Source organism: Podarcis gaigeae (genome assembly GCF_964106915.1).
Source record: "Podarcis gaigeae genome assembly, chromosome: 10".
Taxonomy (NCBI): Eukaryota; Metazoa; Chordata; class Lepidosauria; order Squamata; family Lacertidae; genus Podarcis; species Podarcis gaigeae.
In genome coordinates this window covers 31,271,315-31,292,435 of record NC_139686.1, presented here as the reverse complement: position 1 = coordinate 31,292,435, position 21,121 = coordinate 31,271,315, and the positions used below count along the sequence as shown (strand labels likewise).

Below are 21,121 nucleotides of genomic sequence, written 5' to 3'. Positions count from 1 at the left end.
AAAACTTGCAATGTTTTGTCTAGGCCTAGAAAGGAGTCATAACTACTAAACTGAAATTTGCTCATGTGCGGAGACCTGGAATGGCCCATAATAGCCCGTTAGTAATATGCTTTAATCATGTGTATCACATGCCTGATCATCTTCCTGAGTCTTACATGTAACCATCATAAAATGGGTGTGATCAACTCACAACTCAATAGTTCTCTGTCTCATGGCTTCTCAGACTATTCTTGTCAAGGGAGCAATTATCTTACCTGGTCAAGTTTTCCCAAGTCAGGTGAGCACTTGAGGGAAGGCATAAAGACTGTGAAAAACAGAGTTGCCCCCAAGATTCCCAGCTTGGTAAGTCAACTCAGGGAAATGGACATAAAGGAGGGATGAGGAATCTATGGTGTTGGATGCCTACATCCTATCATCCCCAGTGAGCACGATCAATCATCAGGAGGGATGGAATTTGTAGTCCAATAATATCTGGATGGCCACAGGTGCCCTACTAATGCCGTAAATCAAGAAGAGGATGAATGGCTTGTTCCCTCACAAAAGTCCACACCTCTCACCTTAAGATATAGAGAACTAAATTGGAGGATGATTTGAGATGAATAAGTCTGACTTTGTAGTATATATTGTGTTTTGCACCTTCATGGTGAGTAACTGCTCCTTGTCAAACTGTTTCTTCATTTGAAAGGCAGGAAAGAACTAATTTCCTTGGGTTGTAAGTGTCAGGTGATGCAAAGGTAAAGAATGCTGGGCAATGAGTAAGTGCTAATTACACCTAATTATAGACTGACTGGTCTTTCTTGGTATTAAAAACTCACAGCAAAGCTAGTATGGTGGAAGGAATGTTTTTCCTCTCTCCTATGAATAGGATTTATTCAGTTGTCGGCAGCAATATTAACTACGTTTTCTGGATTATTTTTAAAGTGTATTAAATGTGTGTGGTAGTTTCCACTAAAAAGTTCCAAAGCAATTTACAGATTAAAAAATACAATAATAAAATTACTAAATACTAAAAACTGATTTAATAATATAATAAAATACCATTAGGGCTGTCCATGTGCCTGGGAAATTAAAAAAAAGTGCAAAACCATTTCATCCAATTTAAAATCAATTAAAATGTAATCTTAGGCTGCAATCTTATACTCGCCTAGGAATAAGTTCCACTGAAGTCAGTGGAGTTTACTTCTGAGTAGACATGTATAGGATATTGCACTGTTAGAAAAGCTACATAAATTGCAGTGTGAGTTTGAAACTGGACTGGTCATTCTAATGTAAGGCTGGTTTACTAGAAGCAAAATAAGGAATAGCTGAATTTAATAATAAATTGTGTGTCTTTGCTGAAAATGTTTTCTATTTCAGTTTGTCTTCCTAATTCTCCCTGACTGGTTCCAAATGGATACGAATGATGAAAAGATCATGGAAATATAGATGCAATCATTGACGGATATATCTGAGAATAGACGTGTGTGCTGCATTTCAATGTATTGTGGAGCAAGCCTTACTGAATATATAAGGATCTGTTTTTTCATAAACATGCATAGTGGTTCAGGGTGCATGTGTTCCTTCAAGTATAGCATAGATGACTGGAATATTATATTTCACCTTTGTAAAAAGAGCATATGAACCATGGGAAAATTAATGCTTGAGGCATCTCTACATAGTATGTCAGTGGACAGTTCTGGGTGTGTCGGGAAATTCATTGCCTTTATTTAAATATTTGGAACATTGTCTGCCTAATAAACAATAAAATATGCTGGCAAAAGAATATGAAATTACAAGTGGGGCCTACAACAAAATGTTATTACAATTTAAATAATTATTTTTCCCTACTTTTGCTTATTTTCGGGTTCTCTCAAGCATGTTGATATTTTTACTTCTTGTATTTTCAGTAGCCCCGTTTTGGCTACATAGCCGTCGTAACTCAGCAACTGAGTTTGCTATTAATATACATAATGATTATGATGATCATATAGTCTACATATAGAACATAACCTGTTATGCTAGATTGCATACTGGGCTGTACATTTATTACGTTCTAATTATATGAGCTTCCAGGATTTAAGATACAGTAGTTCTAATAGAACTGTGCTGTAAATGAGCTTAAGGTCCATTTACTTTTATGAAACAAATGAGGTCCCACTGAATTCAATAAGACACTTCCAGGTAAATGTATATAGAAATGCTGCTGTAATTTCATTTTACTAGATGTAGATTGAGTTGACGATATGAAATCTGAAAAACATATCCTTTTGAGCGCTCCATTTAGTCTTCTGGACAATGAGATTTGAACTTAAAAAGACTGGCATTAAGTGTATTAGGATAGGGACATAATATTTAGTCTCATTTAAGTCAAATTGGTATAATTGTATATTAATTCTGTCCTACTTTTCTGTTGTCTGGATTAGCAGGTTTTCTAACTTCCTGTTGAACAAACGCATTGTTATTTTAACTGGTGGAGCTGTTATGTTCACTCTGGGCACAATCCACCAAGTTTTCCTACTATGCATAGGAAACTACAAACGTCCCACTGAGTGGAATGGAGGTGAGCAGCACAATGAACAACAGGAATAGTAATCCAGATTTAAAACATGTCAAAAATTATTTGTAATAATATATGGCAAATTATCCTATTGATACAAGTAATATTTCATTTCATATTAATTAATCATCCATGGTATGCCCCCAGCAGGTGCATTAATTTCAGTGAGGTTTACTTCCAAGCATGTATATTTAAGAATGCAGCCTTACAGCTCAATACTGAACTGTGCTTTTGAGTAAACAAGCCACATTGAAATGTGGACTTTCGAGTAAGCGCAGTTAGGATTACACTCGTTATGTGACTGGCAAAACTGTACATATATGCTTGTTTACATCTCTGGAGCTTCTAGTAGAGGTGAGATAAATAAATGTTAACATACAATAAAAATTAGTAACATGAATCCTGTAGAAGATATGTCTATTGGCTTTAGGACTTTGCCAAAGCCCCTGGCTTTTGTTGTAAGTAGTAAATGCAGCTCTCGCATGCTTAACTCTGAATAGAAGGAATAAGGAGTAGAGAGACACTTTATCTACTATAAGACTTAAATGGTTCGTACAGGGCAGTCTAAACCTGTCCTGCTTTCCTTCTTGTGCACAATACAGACAGGCAAAAGAAAAACATAGAATTTCCATAGTTGCGCTAATAGGGGTTTAGATGCACAGAATGTGTCTCTACACCTCCCTATAAACAACCAATAAAATGCTCTATGGAGACACATACTAAACAGCATATTTGTCCATGGGAGCAGATACAATACAACATATCCTTTATTTTGAACAGCACAGCTTCACATCGTTCCTTAAGTCTTGTTTTTAACCTTCGTTTGGCAACTTCAGGCCTAGGGAACCTACAGGCAAAAAACTACACTTCCCAGCAACCTTGTTGCCTTTCCAGTTTTACACACAAAACACGCCGACCCCTCCCCGCTTTTAGCCTACTGGTTAACGCAGCAGACCAATCTGCAGAACCCCCTAACGACTCCAGCCAATGGGAAGGCTGTTGCTAGCATGGTGCTGTTATTTTTAGAACAGCCTGCGCTCCTACACCTTGCAGGTTGTTCTGCCTATCTCAGTGCTTGCGTCTGAAGTTACGTCGACGAAGGCAAATGCACAGGCGCACTGCTGAAAAAGTAGTCCCTGAATCGTGCGGAGTAGCACCTGCAATTGAGAGCGGGGAAACGTGCTCCATGAATAGTTAAAATGCCATCTGACATCCGTGCCTTGTGGGGTTTTGTTTAGGGGCTGTGAGCTGATTTGCATACCCTCCGGCATTTGAAGGATGAAAATAAACAGGGAAATAGAGGTGCGCTTCTGTGCAGCCTGCAGTTCGCGTGCTTTAACGCAAGGCAGCCAGTGGGGAGATCTGATGGCGCACGCCAACCCCTTATGCCACCGTGTTACAAATAAATACGTATATTCTACGCTCGGATTCCAATGAAAAAAAAATAAAATTGGTTTTGTCGATCGACGAATAGGACACGCTCACGTACACGCAGATCTCAGTAGTCTGGTTTAACCACGGGGATAACTCCCAAGAAAATTGGTGTGGACAGTATTTGGGGAATGGATCGCAGAGATCCCTCAGCCCCAGGATCTGTTTTCCATGCCAGCAAAAGGTCTGGGTTGTTGTGAAGCGAGAGCGTATCCTGAGTCTGCGCAATGTGCCTCTGAGTGCCTTCTCCATAGATTGAAGGGGAAGGGGGCCAAGACTACCTCACGCATTTTAAGCGAGCTCTTTCTTAAGAAAGTTCATGCACTCAAAAAGCAGATAGTTTTAAGCTTCCCACAGAGCTGTGAAGTCGTAGTCCACGGTTTCCAGGCAAGGGCAAACCCTCCCTTCTCTCTTTCCCCTTTAAAGAAACTAACAGCTGCCATTTTTTGAAAGATCCTATGGTCGGGGATCCAATTTCCTGCTATGACAAGACTATTTTAGCAGGGCATGGCTCCGCGAAAGAGCTACAGGAACAACAGCCAAATAGGTTTTTGCCTCCGATTCCGCACCGACAACACTTTGTCAATGCTAGATATAGACAAGTCATCCGTTGCACACCAAAGGAGTGGACTCTTGCATCTAATGAAACGGATTCTCTTTCAGGAAAGCTCATGCCATAATAAATGTGTTTACCTTTAATGTGCCACAGGGTTCTTCGATGTTTTTGCAGCAACCAGCTAACATAGCTACCTGTCTGGAAAACGCTACTTTTGAGTAAGTCCCATGGAACTTAATGGGGCTTGTTTTTGAGTATACATGATGTATAGGATTTCTCTCTTGGTAAGCCTATTCTGCAGAACACCCTCAAAAGGAAATTATCTTACTGTTCTTTAAAGAAGATTCTTGCCATGCAGAGGTTTGAGAGGAACTTCATAATTAAGATCCTAGAAAAGATGGCTTGAAACTGCTCTCCCAGCCTCCTCAGAGTGATTTCTCCTTAGAATGGCCACAAGGAATTTAAAAAGCTTACCCCACTTAAACCCACTTCATGTTTGGGAACAATGCATGGGAAAGGATGAGTGAAATCTGCAGTGCAGGGTATTTAATTTGATTTACAGAGACAAGTATTATAGAGTGTCAATTTCACCTGTCAAAATATATGTTTAAAGTGCAGGTGGATTTTTCCTGAGAGGTAAATGTAATATAAACAAGTACTAAGAGCCAATTGAGTCGATACGAACAAAATTTTGACTATAATCCTCCATTCACTGAACCAGCTCACAGAAACACTTTTATGGCATAATTAAGCCAGCTGCTACTATCATTGTCCTGGTTGAAAAAAGCCCATCACTTATGAAAATGAGGGAAGCAACATGATTTTGATTTAGTGGACGAAAATTATGGACATGTTTTATAATAAAAATTAACCTACATTAAGCAGTTCTTAACTAAACTGAATATAATGTGTTTGCAAATAGTGGTCCTACTCCGTGGTACAAGCGCTGTTGCCCTCATCTACAAATCCATCCTAAACATGTTTAGCTTGTCATTTTATAAAATGTTATTTCTGCAGCATGTTTATTTTTTTAAAAAATATAAGCACAGAACCCAATTTTTGTACAGGGCCTACACTTACCACTAGCCATATGAGGCAACAGGTGCTAGGAAGCAGCAGAGGCAGCCTCACAGGCATTCCTCCTGGCTCCAAGATTCACTCTTCGTTGTTGGATGCCAGAGCTCCGCCTGCCACATGGCCCTGGCCACCCTAAATGAACCTGCTTCCCACAGATGTGGCGGATGCCACTGCCCCATTGCCAGTGATGAAATAAAATCCAGCTACCAGCCCAGTTGCATTGTGTATATCAAATGGAAGTACACCATCTTGTGCTGCACCTCAGGCTGCAAAATGTCTTGGGCTGACCCTGCAGTGAACATTTTTCTAATGCTGGACTACATCACTTATCACCCCTGTCGGCTGTGCCGTCTGAGGCTGGAGTTGGCACCTGACAGCTCCAGGCTGGAGGGTTACAGGACTGGGTGAACCAAAATGTTCAGTGGGAGAGATTGTTCAGTTTCAGTCTAATTCAAATATCCTTCATTGGTATGATGACATACAAACATTATAAACATTTAATGGAGTAAAGTAGGAGGTACAGAATAGGTGTATATTTGTTCAAAGCTACGGTTCTTACTGGAGAAGGAAGCACCGCTGAACATCATGGGTTTTTCTTCCAAATAAACATGCCTAGATACCATCAGGCTATACAATATTTCTTGCTTCATTTGTCAGAGGCAGGAAGCTGCCTTATATCCAATCAGACTATGTGTCCATCTACCTCAGTATTATCCACACTGCCTGGCAGCTCTCCAGGGCTTTAGTCTGAAATCTTTCTCAGCCCTAACTGAAGATAGCAAAGTAGAATAAAATATAATTACCAACCCTTGTCTCTATATTCACATTCGCTAATTGGTGGTGAAAGGTGCTAACCACCCACTCACACTATTAGTGAGGCTTAAGGGTGGGAAATATGGAATTTTCCCACCTTCAGCAAATCCTTAGGGGCGGGGAGCATTTCTGTCTCCATAAATGATTGTGTGTGTGGAAGAAAGCTTGTTGGTAGTTATTGCAGATTAATTAACTCAGATTACAAGGGGCAAAGTCTTCAGTATAAAAGCTTGATCTCTCATGCAGCCTAAGCCTATGTAGGTTTACTCGGAAGTAAGTAAAGGGGTCCAATCTATTTAAAATTTCCTTGGTTTGTTCTCAGGAGGGTTCTCTGAAGGTTTGAATGCAAGTTGTTGCCTGTCACAGAATGAAGAGGGGAAATTCATTAAAACGTACCAAAAAAATAAATAAATATCCGTGGCAAATGACGGACTTTCTTTACGGGAGGCGTTTCCAAGCATCTGAAACAACAATATAACGCGCTCGGCGCAGAACGGGTTAACTTAAAGCCAGTGTTTGGGAAAGTAGTTCCAGCCTGCCCTCCCTCCCCTCCCCTTCCTTGTCCTTTGCAGGACGCGTCACCCTGGGTGTGGAAGGGAATATCCATGCGCAGGGTTGCTAAGGGTGAAACTTTTCATTTACTTTGCTCACTTTGGGCCAGGGAGAGGGTGGCTTCAGGTTCCCTGCGCAGGGAGGGAAGGAAGGAAGTAGGGGGCGCCCCAGTCAACATCCCCCCACCCCACTTCTGATTGGGCCTGTAGAAGGGGGAGAAGTTATCTAAAACAGCATCCATTTAATTTTTTTATATAAAAAAAATCGAACGCCCACCACCATATCAGCACTTTGTGAGAGAGGAACTCCCAAGAAACACCCTGGAAAGAAAAAGAAGCCACCAAACCATCTCACCTGGTGCTGAAAAAAAGAAGTAAGTGACGGCTTATTGCTAGAATTGAGGGGTGATGAGGGCAAAGGAAGAGGAACGATTTCCATAGTCACACCATTTAAATATTTTCTTGAACGATGTTTTTCTTCCGCACGCCGGCTTATCTCGTTGGGGTTTTGCTGCGCCTCGTATATTCCTTTAAGGAACGAATTAATCGCATTGTGCTAATAAGATTTTCAGAAGCCGCCAGTCTTCCAACTCCGCTTCTGGTTCTCTCAAGGAGAGAAGGGCTGGCTTCTACTCAAATCATCGTAGGCAGATCTGCTCTGCCCCTTTAATAGAAAGGAGGAAAAAAATGAATCCCTGCCTTAGTCTTAATAGCGCTGTGTCTCTTACACGGCACTCTTTGCCCCCCCCTCCAAAAGCGATTAATGTTTTTCATTTCATCGTGAAGGGAGGTTGAAAGTCATTTGGGTTGAACGATTGAAAAATGTCCCCGGTTCACCATTTTGTTTTTACTCATTTTACCCGAGTGGATTAAAAACAAACAACAACAGCCACCCCAGATCCCTCAGGTAATTCGCGATGATCGAGTCCTTGGACCACCTATCGTGCAAAAAACCCTCCTCTCTGCCTTCCTCCCAGGTTCGGGTGAATTAGGGGAGAAAATTTCGATCCTTTTTAAGAATGTAAACGGTGGTGGTGGTAACAACAACACTACCAACAGGGCTGGACCGAAAGGGGTGGCCGTGGGGGATCTTTGGGATCCGAGCGAGCGAGGAAGATGGTTTCTGTTTCGCTTAATCCGGATCAATACTCAAAAGCTCGGCTTTTGTCAGGAAAAAAGATGGTTCCAGCCCGTTTTGTGCTCGAACTTTCTTTCCCCCTCCCTCCTCAGAATAGAGCCCCGGGGGCCTCTTTGGGATTTCTTATGTCACAAACGCAGACCTAAAACAAAGCAAATACAGATATATTTATATTATAGTGCGGGGTTAAAAAAAAAGGGGGGAGAAATAGCCTCCCGCAGCCGCACAGCTTAAGTGGGATGATGAACTTGTTCTCCTTCCCGCAGTGATTTAATAATGGGATGGAGGAGGGGAGGCTCAGGAAAACCAAACGGCAGCACTGGACTCGGTTTGGGGAGCAGCTTTCGGTGTGGGAAGGGCCTTCTTCCCCTCATTCATCGTGACAGCCACCCTGTGAGGTAAATTAGGCCCAGGGATCTGCCTCGGAGGGCCCTGCAGGTGCGGGCCTGGGGCGGCTTGGAGCCCAAAGCCACATTTTTGCACTGCCCTCGAATTTAATTTTGGGGTGTCACCTCCGCGCCTCCTCCCATTATTGAGAAGGGGGATTTCGGGAGGGAAGGCTCTCAGCTATGGGGCGGGGGCGCCTGTGACCCAGAAGCTTGGGCGGCCCTGAAAGGAGAGCCCAGAGCCTGGAGGTAAAGGTCAGGGCCAGATCACCTTCACTCGGCCTACGCTTCTCCTCGGCCTCCGCCCATATTGCGGGGGGGGGGCTCCCTGTAGGAAGAGGAGGCTGCAAGCGGTTCTTTGGTGCGTGCATCCCTCGGGAAGGGGAGGCCGGCTGCTGGCTGGGGAGGGAACAAGAGGAAGCGGCCTTTCCTCCTCGCCCCCCAGTGCGGGCCGCATCTCCCGGCTTGGTGCCTTGGCTGTCAGTTTCAAGGCGCACTTGAACTAGCGGGGATTTACTTTCGAGTATTGCAAGGACGCCTGGCCCAAGTCTCTCTTTCGTAGGCCTAGCAGCTCTGCCTGTGTGTGCGTGTGCTGGTGTGTCTTTTGGGGGGGGGGGTTGTCTACTTCTGAGCTACCCAGCAGGAACAGATGTGAGTTGCAACCGTAACAATAAGCCCTGATTGAAATTTCCTCCGCTTAATCCATCTCCCGCCCCGCAAGCCGCCTCTCTGCGCGGGGGAGAAAGAGGCCGAGAAATTAGTTATTCCACATAGAAATCAAACAATGCAAGATGGCATGTTGAGGCCGGGCGGGGGGGGGGTTGAGGGGGGGGGGAGAAGCGTTGAGCAATCGAGCACAGAGAGCGCATGCGCCTTGGAAAATTTTGTGCCGTGCTCCACTGAGCAGGCGCTCGCTGTCTGGGCCAGCTTTGGCGCAAAGCATATTGAGAAGGGTAGTTAAAAGGCAAAGTAGGTCACTCGCCCAGGCGCTGCATCTCGTGTAGGAGAAAAGCAGGGCTCGCTACGTAGTACAACTCCCGGGACACTCCAGTCGAGGCAGAGCGGAGGGGAGGGGGCCAGCCCTAATGGGTGTTGAGGCTTCCCTGGCTGGGTCATTCATCCGTGGACCTTGGCACAGGCGATTATTGAAGTTGTGGGGCAGGAGGCGGGCGGAGAGCAGGTCCCCGTGCGGGACGGCAATGCCAGTTTTGCGTGCGCAAGGAGGCCTGGGCGGGAGGTGCCCTGTGCAAATAACGCCCACAGACGCAGGAGGTTTTGGCAGGAGAAGAGGGAGTGGGTTGTGCAATCGTGGATCGAGAACGTGTCTTCCTCGGGCTTGCCCCTCCCCAGGCACTGTCGCTTTGTATTGCATCTGTACTTAATTCAGATTATCCTCGGAAATTGGGTGCATTGGTGAGGTGGGGTCAACTGAATCGAAGGTTGCTCTTTTGCTTGGGTGTGGCTTGCAAGCAAATGTTAGGAGACTATTATGAGATTCTGGCTTATATTGGGATAAAGCAATGATGGCTTTATGAAGCCAGTGTTGTACCGCTTTCCGCCCCCCAATAATTGCCGTATTTTGTGTACGGGTCAGAAACCAAACTGACAAGGTCATTATTTAAAGTATTTACTCAGTATGATTGGACCACTGTAGAATTTCCTCATGTGCAAGTGATGTACCTTGACAATGCCTGTATTACTGAGACATTATGCCCTAATGCCGGAGATTGTTCTTGCATTGAATCATGGGCAATTGTTGTGTAGCTCATTATTCCACATTGTGTCATGTGTTTGTAATTGTCTTGTGCAAAATAAATTGCTACTTGCCTCTGATATTTTCAGAACCATAGGCTGTCCTGAGGTAACGTGCACCTTTATTGATGAAGTTCTGCAGAGAAAACAAGGGATTCCGTATTGACTGTTACGCTTTGCCACCTGCAGTCGTCCCCTGTGTAGGTTGCCATATTAACAGCCTAGGGATTACTGAATCCTGATGGATATAAAGCTTATTTTGTTGACATGTAAGCTAGATTTATATTCCTTGGTGGACCTTTTTTCTAAAATAATTTAGACTGTTGTGCTAAATTATGTGGGGTCAGCTAGTGTTTGATTATTATTATTTGTATAGATGCTATAACACAAACATTTAATTTATCATTGTAATGATAAATGCAGCATGGTATAGCCAAAGAGTAGAAGATTAGATATCTGTAGTTTTTCATACTATCTTTGAAGACTGACAACCATCAGAGTTCTGCTTGAAGAAAAGTAATACATTCCTTTCATTTCCCTGAGAGAGAAAGAGCCAGATGGACAAGGGAACTCCTGTGAGAGACAGTCTTTCCATTCTCCAGCTGTAGATGCCTGTCTTAAAGCTATACTAGGAAAGAGCACCCCTCAATCAGGACAATTGTATTTAGGTCTGAAGATTGCAATCCTTCGTACTTAACTGCAAGTATGTCCCTTTCAACTTGGTGGTATTTACTCCTGTGCATAATTACTCTGAAGTGAGCTTTAACTTAATATTCTGACCAAGGCATCCAGCATGTACATAAGCAAAAACAGTTTATTTCCTGAAAACATACTTGTAGACAGCTCTGTGTCCCTTTAGAAAGAAAGCATACTTGTAGACAGCTCTGTGTCCCTTTAGAAAGAAAGAAATACTATCAGATCTGAATTATAGTAGCTAGTTTCCAAAATGTGGCATCCTTATAGAAATATAAGGTCTCTTAATGCCAGTCATGTATTACCCTCTCAAGCTTGCTAGGCTTTCAGTACAGCAGACTGAAACTTTGCTATATGTGGAATAAACACAGAAGTAAGCCTATTTGTTTACTGAGGGTGGTGTGGGTTGAACTTCCACATGAGCTTCTGTTCCAAGCTGATTGTGTGCTTTATGGTAGGGGTTCCGAAACTGAATATCATTCAGGTGTTCCACAGCATGCTGGTGAAGGAATTCTATAGAATCCTATGAAATTCAAATTGTAGTACAACAAAATAACAATATAAGAAAAGAAGAAGCAATAAAAATACAATTAAAAATCATACAGTATTTAGCACAGTGCATTCTGTTGTGAACTGCGCTGTGATCTTTGCATAAATGGCAGTATACAAATGTAATAATAAAATTACAAATAATTATAATTGCTGCAAGAGGCATAAACAGAATTTAGGGGTTTGCCAAGACCCGCAGGGGCTCTGTGGGGGGAGAAATTTGAGGATCATTGCTTTAACAATAGTTCTTTAGCCAGAAATCCATTGGAAGGCTCTGTCTTAAAGAGTTTGTTTGACTGCCTAGCTTGAAAATGTTCTGCTTCTAGTTGACCTTTCAGAAATTTGCCTTACTCAAATTTCTCCTGTGGCAATTTCCATTTTAAGAAGCACATTCAAATAGCTGTGATAAAACTTCTCACGGTTTAGTAACTCCTGAAAAACAAGCTCCAAGGTCTTGGGCTGTGCTGTTAGCGGTCAGGCCATGGTCAACTATATAAGACTGCATTCAGAGGAGTTTTTTTAGAGAGCTCTTCTGTTATTTGCTGCAACTTGATAATACAGCAGGCATAGGTTTCTGTGGACATACTTAATGCAGAGTTTAGTTTTTTATCGCTTTAGTGAAACACAGTAACACAAAGTCCTGCTGGTTCAAACCAAAGACCCATCAAATCCAGTTTGTTTCCTTCAGTGGCCAACCAGATGCTTATGGGAACAAATACAGCATAAGCCCAATAGTCTGCTTTTGTTCCCCAGCAACTTTCAGAAGCATGTTTCTTCTGATCCTGAAGAGCAGCATACAGCCATCATGACTAGTAGCCATTGACAGGGCTACTTTCCATGAATCTGTCTACTCTCTCAAATACTGGTGGTGGCCAGTGTTTGAAATTTGCCAGGTGCATTTTGCAGCCGGCTATCAGCCACTTGCAGCCAGGTGAAGATGCCCGGGCGCCAGGATGGTGCCTGCCATCTTCACCATCTGAAGATGCATGCCTGGGAATCCTTGGATCTTGAATGTTTTCACACACATGCAACACATCCTGTAGAATTCTATCCGTTATATTTTATTTGCACAATCAGAATGAATTTCAGGAACCAAAAAGTCATTTTGAAAAATACAACTTTCAAGCTGTCTGGCCCCAAAATGGCAACTAGGCATTCTTTTTGGCGAATGCAACCCTGGTTTTAAGGAATCACCACCTATAATCACTACATCTTCTGGTAGCAAATTCAATATCTTACCTGTGTACAGTTTGTACAGTCATTGTGTGCTAATTCCTCCTTTCACACAATTTTGTCTAATTCCAGCTGTTCATATACCAGGGCAGTTTCGAACATTGTAGGCAGATAAGCTGACACAAGTGTTCAGAAATGGTGTGTAAGATGGAAATTTACCCAGTAGCTTCCTTTGTTGTTCCTAATGCTGTAGTTAGAGATCTCTTTGTTCCTTCTTCAGGATAAGCTTAGATTGTTTGTTAGCTCCAAACACCACACCAGAAAAAGCAGTTTGACATATATGCCTGAAGTTTGGAGTGTATCCTTTGCCCTTGCTTTTTTAGTAGGCACTTGTTATAGGTGATCCTAAGGAAGCAAAAAGCTAGTCTCTATCCTGCTAAGCTGCCAAGATAATACATATAGCTTTCTTTTTAAATATCCTTCATTTTCTATTATTTTTTTCTGGGGCATTTAGAGTTGTATTTAATAGAATGAGTGATGATTGGAGATCTCCTAGAATGTTAGTAAAAAAAGGGGGGGGATAAAGAAGAAAAGTTGGTGTTTGGGAACCTAAGTCAGACTTCCATAATCTAGTGTCCTTCAGGTGTTTTGGGCTTCATCACTGGCCAGTGGTCAGTGATGATGGGAGTTGTACACCAAAATATTAGAGGTCAGCACGTTGGGAAAGTCTGACCTAAAGTTCTCTTCCAGGCCACATAGTACTAACCTTCCTGAGTCTTCCTGATGAACGTATGCCTTGTTTTTATATCACTTGGGATCAGAAGCTACTGTTAGTTCCATCCAGGATTATCTTCTGTTTATCTGAGTTGACCTTCTGAAGCTATTTTCAGAAGAAACACATTTTCAGCTTTTTGTTATCTATTTAATATTACAATGTCAAGGATCGCTGCTATTATCACAATGGGATGAATCACTACTAAACTAGTTTCTGTCTTTTGAAATGTATTGATCTGCCTTGCTCCAGTGTCTTAAAATGAAACTTTGACTCATTAAGACTGTAGCAACTACCTGAAAGCTCTGCTAGTGGTGCTATCAATGGCATTGTCCAGATAGCAACACCTCTCTCTAGTGGCACCCCAGTTATGAGAATCCTTCTCGTTAGAGGTGCAATTGGTCTCCTTAGCAATTTTAGGCACTTTAAAAAATAAATACGTATTTATTGAGGCTCTTGAAGGAAGTTTAGGCACTCCAAGGGTGTATATATTTTGCTGGTTTGATTTACTTTATAACATTTAACTTACTGTGATTTTTTAAAGGATCTATCGTATTTTTTATTGTGTAGTTTTACAGCTGTTTATGGATGGTGAGTGGTCTAGAGATAAACTAATAAATAATAATGTTTGACAGCATACAAAGAACCAAATAAATGTATATGTGTTAAACACATAAAGGGATATTCTTCTTTACAATTGTCAAGGTGCAAATGCACTTTGCACAGTCTTTTATTTATTATTGCCAGTTAAGATGTTGAATTTTCAGGAATCAGTTTCTGCAACTAAAAGTCTTAACTATTGTGCTGCAGCAGTATTAAAGATACAATATTTCCACCTTACATTTCATTTCTCTTTGTCTTTTTCAGAATTGTTTGGAGCCAAAATCCGTCTATGTTTGTGTCCGCTGTCTATTTTTAATATACTGCCCTACCTTGCTTGCTGTGAAGGGAGTATGCATCTGGAGATCAAAGTTGCTCTGAACTTCATCATCTCATATCTGTACAACAAGCTTCCACGGAGGCGGGCCGACTTGTTTGGTGAAGAGCTAGAGCGGCTGCTGAAGAAAAAATATGAAGGCCATTGGTACCCAGAGAAGCCCTTGAAGGGTTCTGGCTACCGCTGTGTTCACATTGGGGAGACGGTGGACCCCGTAGTCGAGATGGCAGCCAAGCGGAGTGGGCTGGCTGTAGAGGATGTGCGGGCCAATGTTCCTGAAGAACTGAGTGTCTGGATTGACCCATTTGAGGTCTCCTACCAGATTGGTGAGAAAGGGTCTGTCAAGGTCCTATATCTAGATGACAGCGAGGGCTGCAGTGCAGCCGAGTTGGACAAGGAGATCAAGAGCAGCTTCAATCCTGACGCTCAGGTGTTCGTCCCCATTGGCAGCCAGGACAACTCCTTGTCCAATTCTCCATCCCCATCGTTTGGCCAGTCACCCAGCCCCACGTTCATCCCTCGCTCTGCCCAGCCCATTACCTTCACCACTGCCACTTTTGCTGCCACTAAGTTTGGCTCAACCAAGATGAAGAAAGGCGGAGGAGCTGGAGCAGCCACCAGTGGCACAGGGGTTCCACCACAGCAGCAGCAGCGCCTGGCCAGGTCGCCCACCAATGGCCTGCTGAAGCACAAAGGTCTCTCCCTGTCTATGCATTCTCTGAACTTCATCGGGGGCAGTACGGCCCCTCAATCTCAGCTCTCCCCCAATGCCAAGGAGTTTGTTTACAATGGTGGATCGCCAGGAGCTAGCAGCCTCTTCTTTGATGGTGTAGCCACCGAAAACCAGGCCGGCGGCATGCCTCCTGCATCCCAATTCAGTGCCAGTGGCGGCGGCGGCAATTTTGACATGGCTCAGGTCTTTGGGGGCAGCACCAACAGCCTCTTTCTGGAGAAGACACCCTTCGTGGAAGGACTCAGCTACAATCTGAACGCCATGCAGTATCCCAGCCAGTCGTTCCAGCCAGTGGTTTTGGCCAACTGACCACCATGAGAGTATTCTGGGGAAAATAACTTCCAAAAAAAGAGAAAAAATAATTAGAAATATTTGAAATCTTATAAATATAGCTTCTTGGAAAGAGACAAATCCTGATTCGTTGTGTCATGCCAGGAAGCGCTGCTGAAGCACTGATTATTTTTTTAAACTTGTTTCCTGTGCTCTTTCCTATCCGTTGTTGTACACTTAATGAGGAAGGTTATTGTTCCAGCCCAGCAGTGGTGGGAGCCAGAGCCACTTTATATTATGTCCCATGCTGCTTCTTGGAACTGGTTCTCAAATATTCTTACTGCAAGGATGGCATTTTTCAGGGTGCTGTCATGTCCCTTGCAGCCAGATACCTTGATTTCCCCCCCCCTCCCTGTTTTGGAGTGATGGGGGATGATTTAGACGGCTTCTGGATGTGTGAAGTCTCAAGCACTTCCTAGGGTAGGCCTGGGCTTCTCAATGTGTAATGAGAGGCCCAGACAGTGGAGCAAATGTATTCATTTCTCATAACTCAGTTTTTGTATTCCTATTGCAAAATGGGAGTAGAACAAAGTTCTCAGCTTCTGTTTCTTCCTGCGCTAACTGGTGATGGCAAGGCCTTAGCCCCTCTAGCTTCAGGGGAATGCTGGAAGGGGCAGCATTGTAGCATCTGGGACAGGTTTTTCCCCCCTACAGTTTTCCATTATAAGCACCTCCTCTCCCCTTAGCCCCCTTAAGAGTCTGGAGTTAGATGTACTCTTTGGGAAGCTTAGATCCCGTGTCAGCTGCTAATGCTATGATGTATAAATAGGACTCTAGATGCAAACACTTCTGACTTGTGAGAAAAATTGATCCATGTATATTGCACTCTCTTTCAAGGGTAGGAGTGAGAGCTGGCCTTCCAGGGTTTTTTTGTGCCTGAGCAGCCCCCATTGATGTTCCTCTGGACCAATTGCCTTGGTTTATGGGGTTTTGAGCTCTTCTGTTGACAGCCGAGCATTTGGTTACTAATTCTCATGGAAAGAATGGTTTCCTGCTCTTGACTATGATAGCACTACTTTTTGGCAGGGAAGAGGGAGTTACAGTGCAGACTGCTTTCTGGATGAATAGCATGAGGGTTTGCACTTTGAATCTCATGTCTCTTAAGACTTCTGACCAAAAACCTTATGATTTTTCATTTGAAAGGAAGCAGGCATTCCTGTACGGAAGAGCGCCCCACATATCAGGTCCAGTCTGGACTTGTTCCATTTCGAGACTCTGCATGAGGAATGAAGTGGGCTTGCTATAGAATGTTGCTCAACATGTGGTGAGAAGAAAGTGTTCTCTGATAAGAATGTAGAGTCTCTCCTTCCTTATTGTTGCTATTGAACTAGGAATCCTAATGGTATTCCCTGCATCTCCCTTTTCTGTCATGAGAGGACAGCCTGGAAGACAGGGACAGTAGTGGCCTTCAAGAGTGAGTTTTTCTTTTCTTTTGGCAGATGATTGGCAAACCTTTCCCCATCTATGCCTTGTGAGATAGTTACTGAGTCCAAAAGTTTACTTATCTATGGCGATAAGGGGTGAGAGAGAACTTCAGGGGAGATAACATAGATGTGGCTGTGGATTACATACTCTAGGCATATTCTCTCTACCATCACTATCTCCTCCCCACACCCAAACAGCATGGTTTGGACTGTGTATAAAGTGTTGCTTTTGCACCTTCTCTGGCAAAGTCATATTGAATAAATAAGCTACAATTCTAGAGCTCTCTGGTGACTTGACCTGGAGACTTGCGTTTCCACTGAGGATTCCCTGTAGGACTGTATATGAGCCTTAACTGCTACAAGCATCTGTCCTCCTGTGAAGGATGCCTAACTCTGATGCACTAGAGATCATTCGTTGAAATGGATGGGAAATGTCTCCTGCCCAGGCCACAGTGATGTGGCTTATGCATAAGATCTTCTCTAGGTATCCCCAAGTTGAGCCCTTTTTTTTGTTTCTTTGTACCCCTTCTTACCCCTGCCTCTTTGCTGGGCTGAGGAAAAGGACACTAAAAAAGAAAAAACTTATTTGCATTCTGCCTGTTTTCTGTGAGCCACTAAGGGGATGAGGAGGGGAGATACTATTGGGCAGTAATGTGATGGGTGAAGTTTCATGAAGCTAGAAGTCCTCAACCTGAACAAGACACGTTAGACCTCTTCAGTAAACACATTTGTTTGTCTTCCCCCCCACCCCACCCCCACTCGCAACATTACCACTGCCACCCACTTCTTTCCCCTCAACATGTACTGTAGACTGCCATGCTTTTACACTGGACTTCCTCCCTAGGAGAGCTGCTGGCTCCCTATCTGCCCAGCATAATCTCCGCCGAGAACTTCCACATGCAGCAGAACGCTGCCCTGAGCCACTGCCTTGGGTGGGGTTATGTACCCTTCTCAGGCTTAAGTATATTGAAGGGAGGGAGAGAACCTCATTAGCACCTGCAACATGTGATGTTTCACACTGCTTTATCCTGTTAGCTGCTTTTTGAAAAGAAGTCTGCGTTCATAAGGAGGAAAAGGGGAAGGACCAACCTCTGTATTTCCCAAAGGAACACATACCGTGCTTCAGAAGCATTTCCAGTGCTGGCGACAATGAAACTCACGGCCTCTTTTTTGGTCTTGTTGTCTCAAGAGTTAGACGTTCAGCTTCAATTTTATTTTTAAAACCTGCACTAATTTACCTGGTTTCTTAGGAAGAAAAAGAGATTTTTTTTAACTTTTATTTTTATGGGTTTGTGTTAATTTTTTTGTTGTCCGTTTATATTGAATAATTTGCTACATTTGTAAAATGTAAGAGGTATATATAATATATGTATATTTCTAACGTAAAAAAAAATTGAACTTTTTTCTTTTCAAGATTTTTTCTTAGAGGAGAGAGAAAAAAATATTTTTTCAGGAAAATTTTAAAAAAGCAGCAGTGAAAGCTCCTTTTCTCCCCTCGCTTCCCTCCTTCCTGACCCTTTTTGAAGAGCGAATCAGCAACGTGTGATCTTGGAGTATGGATGGACACAAAGAGGACAGAATTATGTATGTTTTTTAATGCAGAGGTCCATGCTGTTCTTGTTTGGTTTTTTGGTTCTTACATGCAGGGGGCCATTGAGTAGGGATCCAGAGGGGGTTTCGTTCTTTTTCTTTCTTTTTTCTCTAGCGAAGGAGGAATACAATCAGAGTTTTGTATTCAGAATGTTGTGCAATATTTTGGAACAGGACATTGGCGTGTCTAGAGATTTAGTTAAAAACAACAAAGGTTGATCAAATCTGTACAGTTTCTATTGTTCCAGATTTTTTTAAGTTTGTATTAAAAGCATGATATATAATAGCCTCTTGTCCCTGTTGTTTGTGCAAGGGCAATAAGGGTTTGTAAGGGGGGGGGAATAGATTTGGGGGGGATTGGGAGGAACATTTCTCCAGATGGGTGCAGTACTGTAAAGCCAGAACATAAATGTCCTGAAGACAGGCTCAGCTCTTTTGAGACATCCCTAGGGTGAGCGAGGAGCTCGCTGCAGAAATAGCACCGACCAGACGTGACTGATACCTGCTGAAAGCCTCCTGGATGATAACGGGAAATGTTGCAGCAATGAAATCTCCCAAAGTATGGTTGGAAGCCACTGAATGCCGTATATAAAGCAGAAAATGCTGTTTACTACCATGACCTTTTCCTGGCTATTACATCTTTAATTGGACTACATTTCTACCACAGTGTTTCTATGTGGAAGTAAATTTGACTGAATTCAGTGAGATTCGACTTAACATTTGTGTATTAGAAATAAGTCGGGGTGTATGAGACAACACCTACCTTAAAGGATACCAACATTTTCTAAAATTTCTGCCTTATATAAGAAAACCCTTAAGTGTATTGGTTATTCCAAATGCTATTGGTAAATGCATTCGGAGGGCTTTGCGAAAATACTCGCTTTGCTTCCAAATAGTGTTTAAAACATGGCAGCATGAGGAGTGCTAGTGATTGTCGGAGCATGCAAAGTTAACCGTAACAAAATTACGAAAAGTGCCCTAATTATATGAATAAAATGAAAGCATGTTACTACATAATGCTATACCAACCAAGAACTCAGAAAATAATGTTTCACTGGAGTTTTGTAATACTACTACCCCTGCTACCCTGTAAGGTCAGACATGTCCAGAAATCAACTAGGATTCGCAACACACTGCCCTTATTCCTGGATTAAACAAAATAGGTTTTTTGGATAGCAGTAGCAATCGCCACTAGGGGCTTCTTGTGGCAGACCGTTTTAAGTGTTCAGTTGGCCCAGTGCTTCAGGATTGGTGTCCTGACATGTGCAAAGAGTATTATGATGGTTTCAACGTTGCTTGAGTGTTGATTGTAGCTGCATGCAATGGTTAGAAAGCCAGTATTTTGGAAAGAATGTACAGTATTTGTCATGCAGCACTTAAGAAGCCGCCATTATGAGCACCTAAAAAAGGAAAAGTGTTTTCTTCAAGTTAAGTGCCTTCCTCTAAGTAACAAACTATACCAAGTTTGGTCACAATAGTGCTTTGGTAGCCTAGCCAGAGCACCAAGTTCTAACATGTCTCCAGAAACTCCTGGATAGTTTCTCCCAAGCTAGGGTGTGGGGTGGTGGTTAGACATTCATCACAGGGGACTCCCATGTTAAGAGAATTTGAAATACTGAGTCATTTGAGAGGGAGGGATCCTACCTGAGCATGGGTTATAATGTCAACAGCACTGGTATTTCTGCTTGCTGTCATTCCCTCTTAGGGCAACAACAACTTACAGCATGAGTCATCCATGAAGGGCAAGGGAGGGCTGTGGGAGAACTGAAAAGAAGGCTGATCTTGCAATGCTTAAGATGTGAAGACAGAGCAACAGGCCTGGAGAAAGTGAATTGGAATGTAGGACTGCTGAAGCCTCAATTATTTAGATTATTGGATTTAAATAAGAGATACATGCTTCCCACACACAATAGCAGCTGGAAAATCACAGCTTCACAGAGGGCCTTGCATTCTACAGCACTGCAAGCCCAGATTTTGCTAAATAATCCATTGTAGCTAGAAGAGTTTGATGTAGTAATATGTCTTAAGGTTTTTGAGCTGTTCCCCAACAGTACAGGGGCTGGTGTAAAAAACCCAGAGAAATAGTAAGAAGGCTATCTACTGCTTTTACTTTTTAAGTTTGCTGGCTTTTACATTTATGTACATATTAGCAGTATCAGTCATGTTAAAACTTTAAATTTACAAAACATAACAAGATCTATACCAAATTCCAAGTTAGCTACCACTAATTAAAAACCAGAGTAAAAAATGTCAGTTGCCCTGTTAAGGAAGAGGCTCAGATTTTATCTTTGTGCTTCCACCATGTGGAGTTTTTGCAACTGTAAAGCTGCCATCTAGAATGCTTTCCTACAGGCTTCATTAATAGACAGAACATGGCTTTCTGAGAATTTCATGTATGTCACGGTGGAATCCAAATATAAGAAAATGAAATATTTTTTAGGGAAGATGCATTTAGAAATTCACCTATTGTGTAGAAAACACAGTCAAGAATGTATACTTAAATATGAATTGGTACAGTTTCATAATTTGCATACTGATGCAAAAACGGGGTGGAACAGAGTTGCGTATGTGAAACTGACACAGATCAGAATCGGACTGATCCCTCCCTTTACATCATTTGAACAGCAGGCAGGCACTAGAAAGGAGGTGTGGCTTCCACAAAGTGTAAACCTTTGCATCT

The 21,121-nt window shown here is 42.7% G+C and overlaps 1 protein-coding gene and 1 long non-coding RNA gene across 4 annotated transcripts; one reads left to right on the top strand and one right to left on the bottom strand.

Annotated features, from left to right (window-relative positions):
* Positions 1-6,069: 6,069 nt before the first annotated feature.
* Positions 6,070-11,101, bottom strand: LOC310826632. Its single transcript, XR_014555905.1, has 2 exons — positions 8,760-11,101; positions 6,070-8,244 (listed from the first exon to the last, which is right to left on the bottom strand). It is a non-coding gene; the product is annotated as an uncharacterized lncRNA (long non-coding RNA).
* Positions 6,994-18,727, top strand: TOB2 (transducer of ERBB2, 2). 3 transcript variants are annotated; one of them, XM_083701717.1, is made up of 2 exons: positions 6,994-7,338; positions 14,295-18,727. In XM_083701717.1, the coding sequence occupies exon 2, from the start codon at positions 14,381-14,383 to the stop codon at positions 15,404-15,406; it is 1,026 nt and encodes a 341-aa protein (XP_083557843.1). In that variant the 5' UTR covers positions 6,994-7,338; positions 14,295-14,380; the 3' UTR covers positions 15,407-18,727. The 3 variants fall into 3 exon arrangements, with proteins under 3 accessions (XP_083557843.1, XP_083557845.1, XP_083557844.1); XM_083701719.1 differs by lacking the exon at positions 6,994-7,338 and adding an exon at positions 7,444-7,871; XM_083701718.1 differs by lacking the exon at positions 6,994-7,338 and adding an exon at positions 8,482-8,500.
* Positions 18,728-21,121: the final 2,394 nt, after the last annotated feature.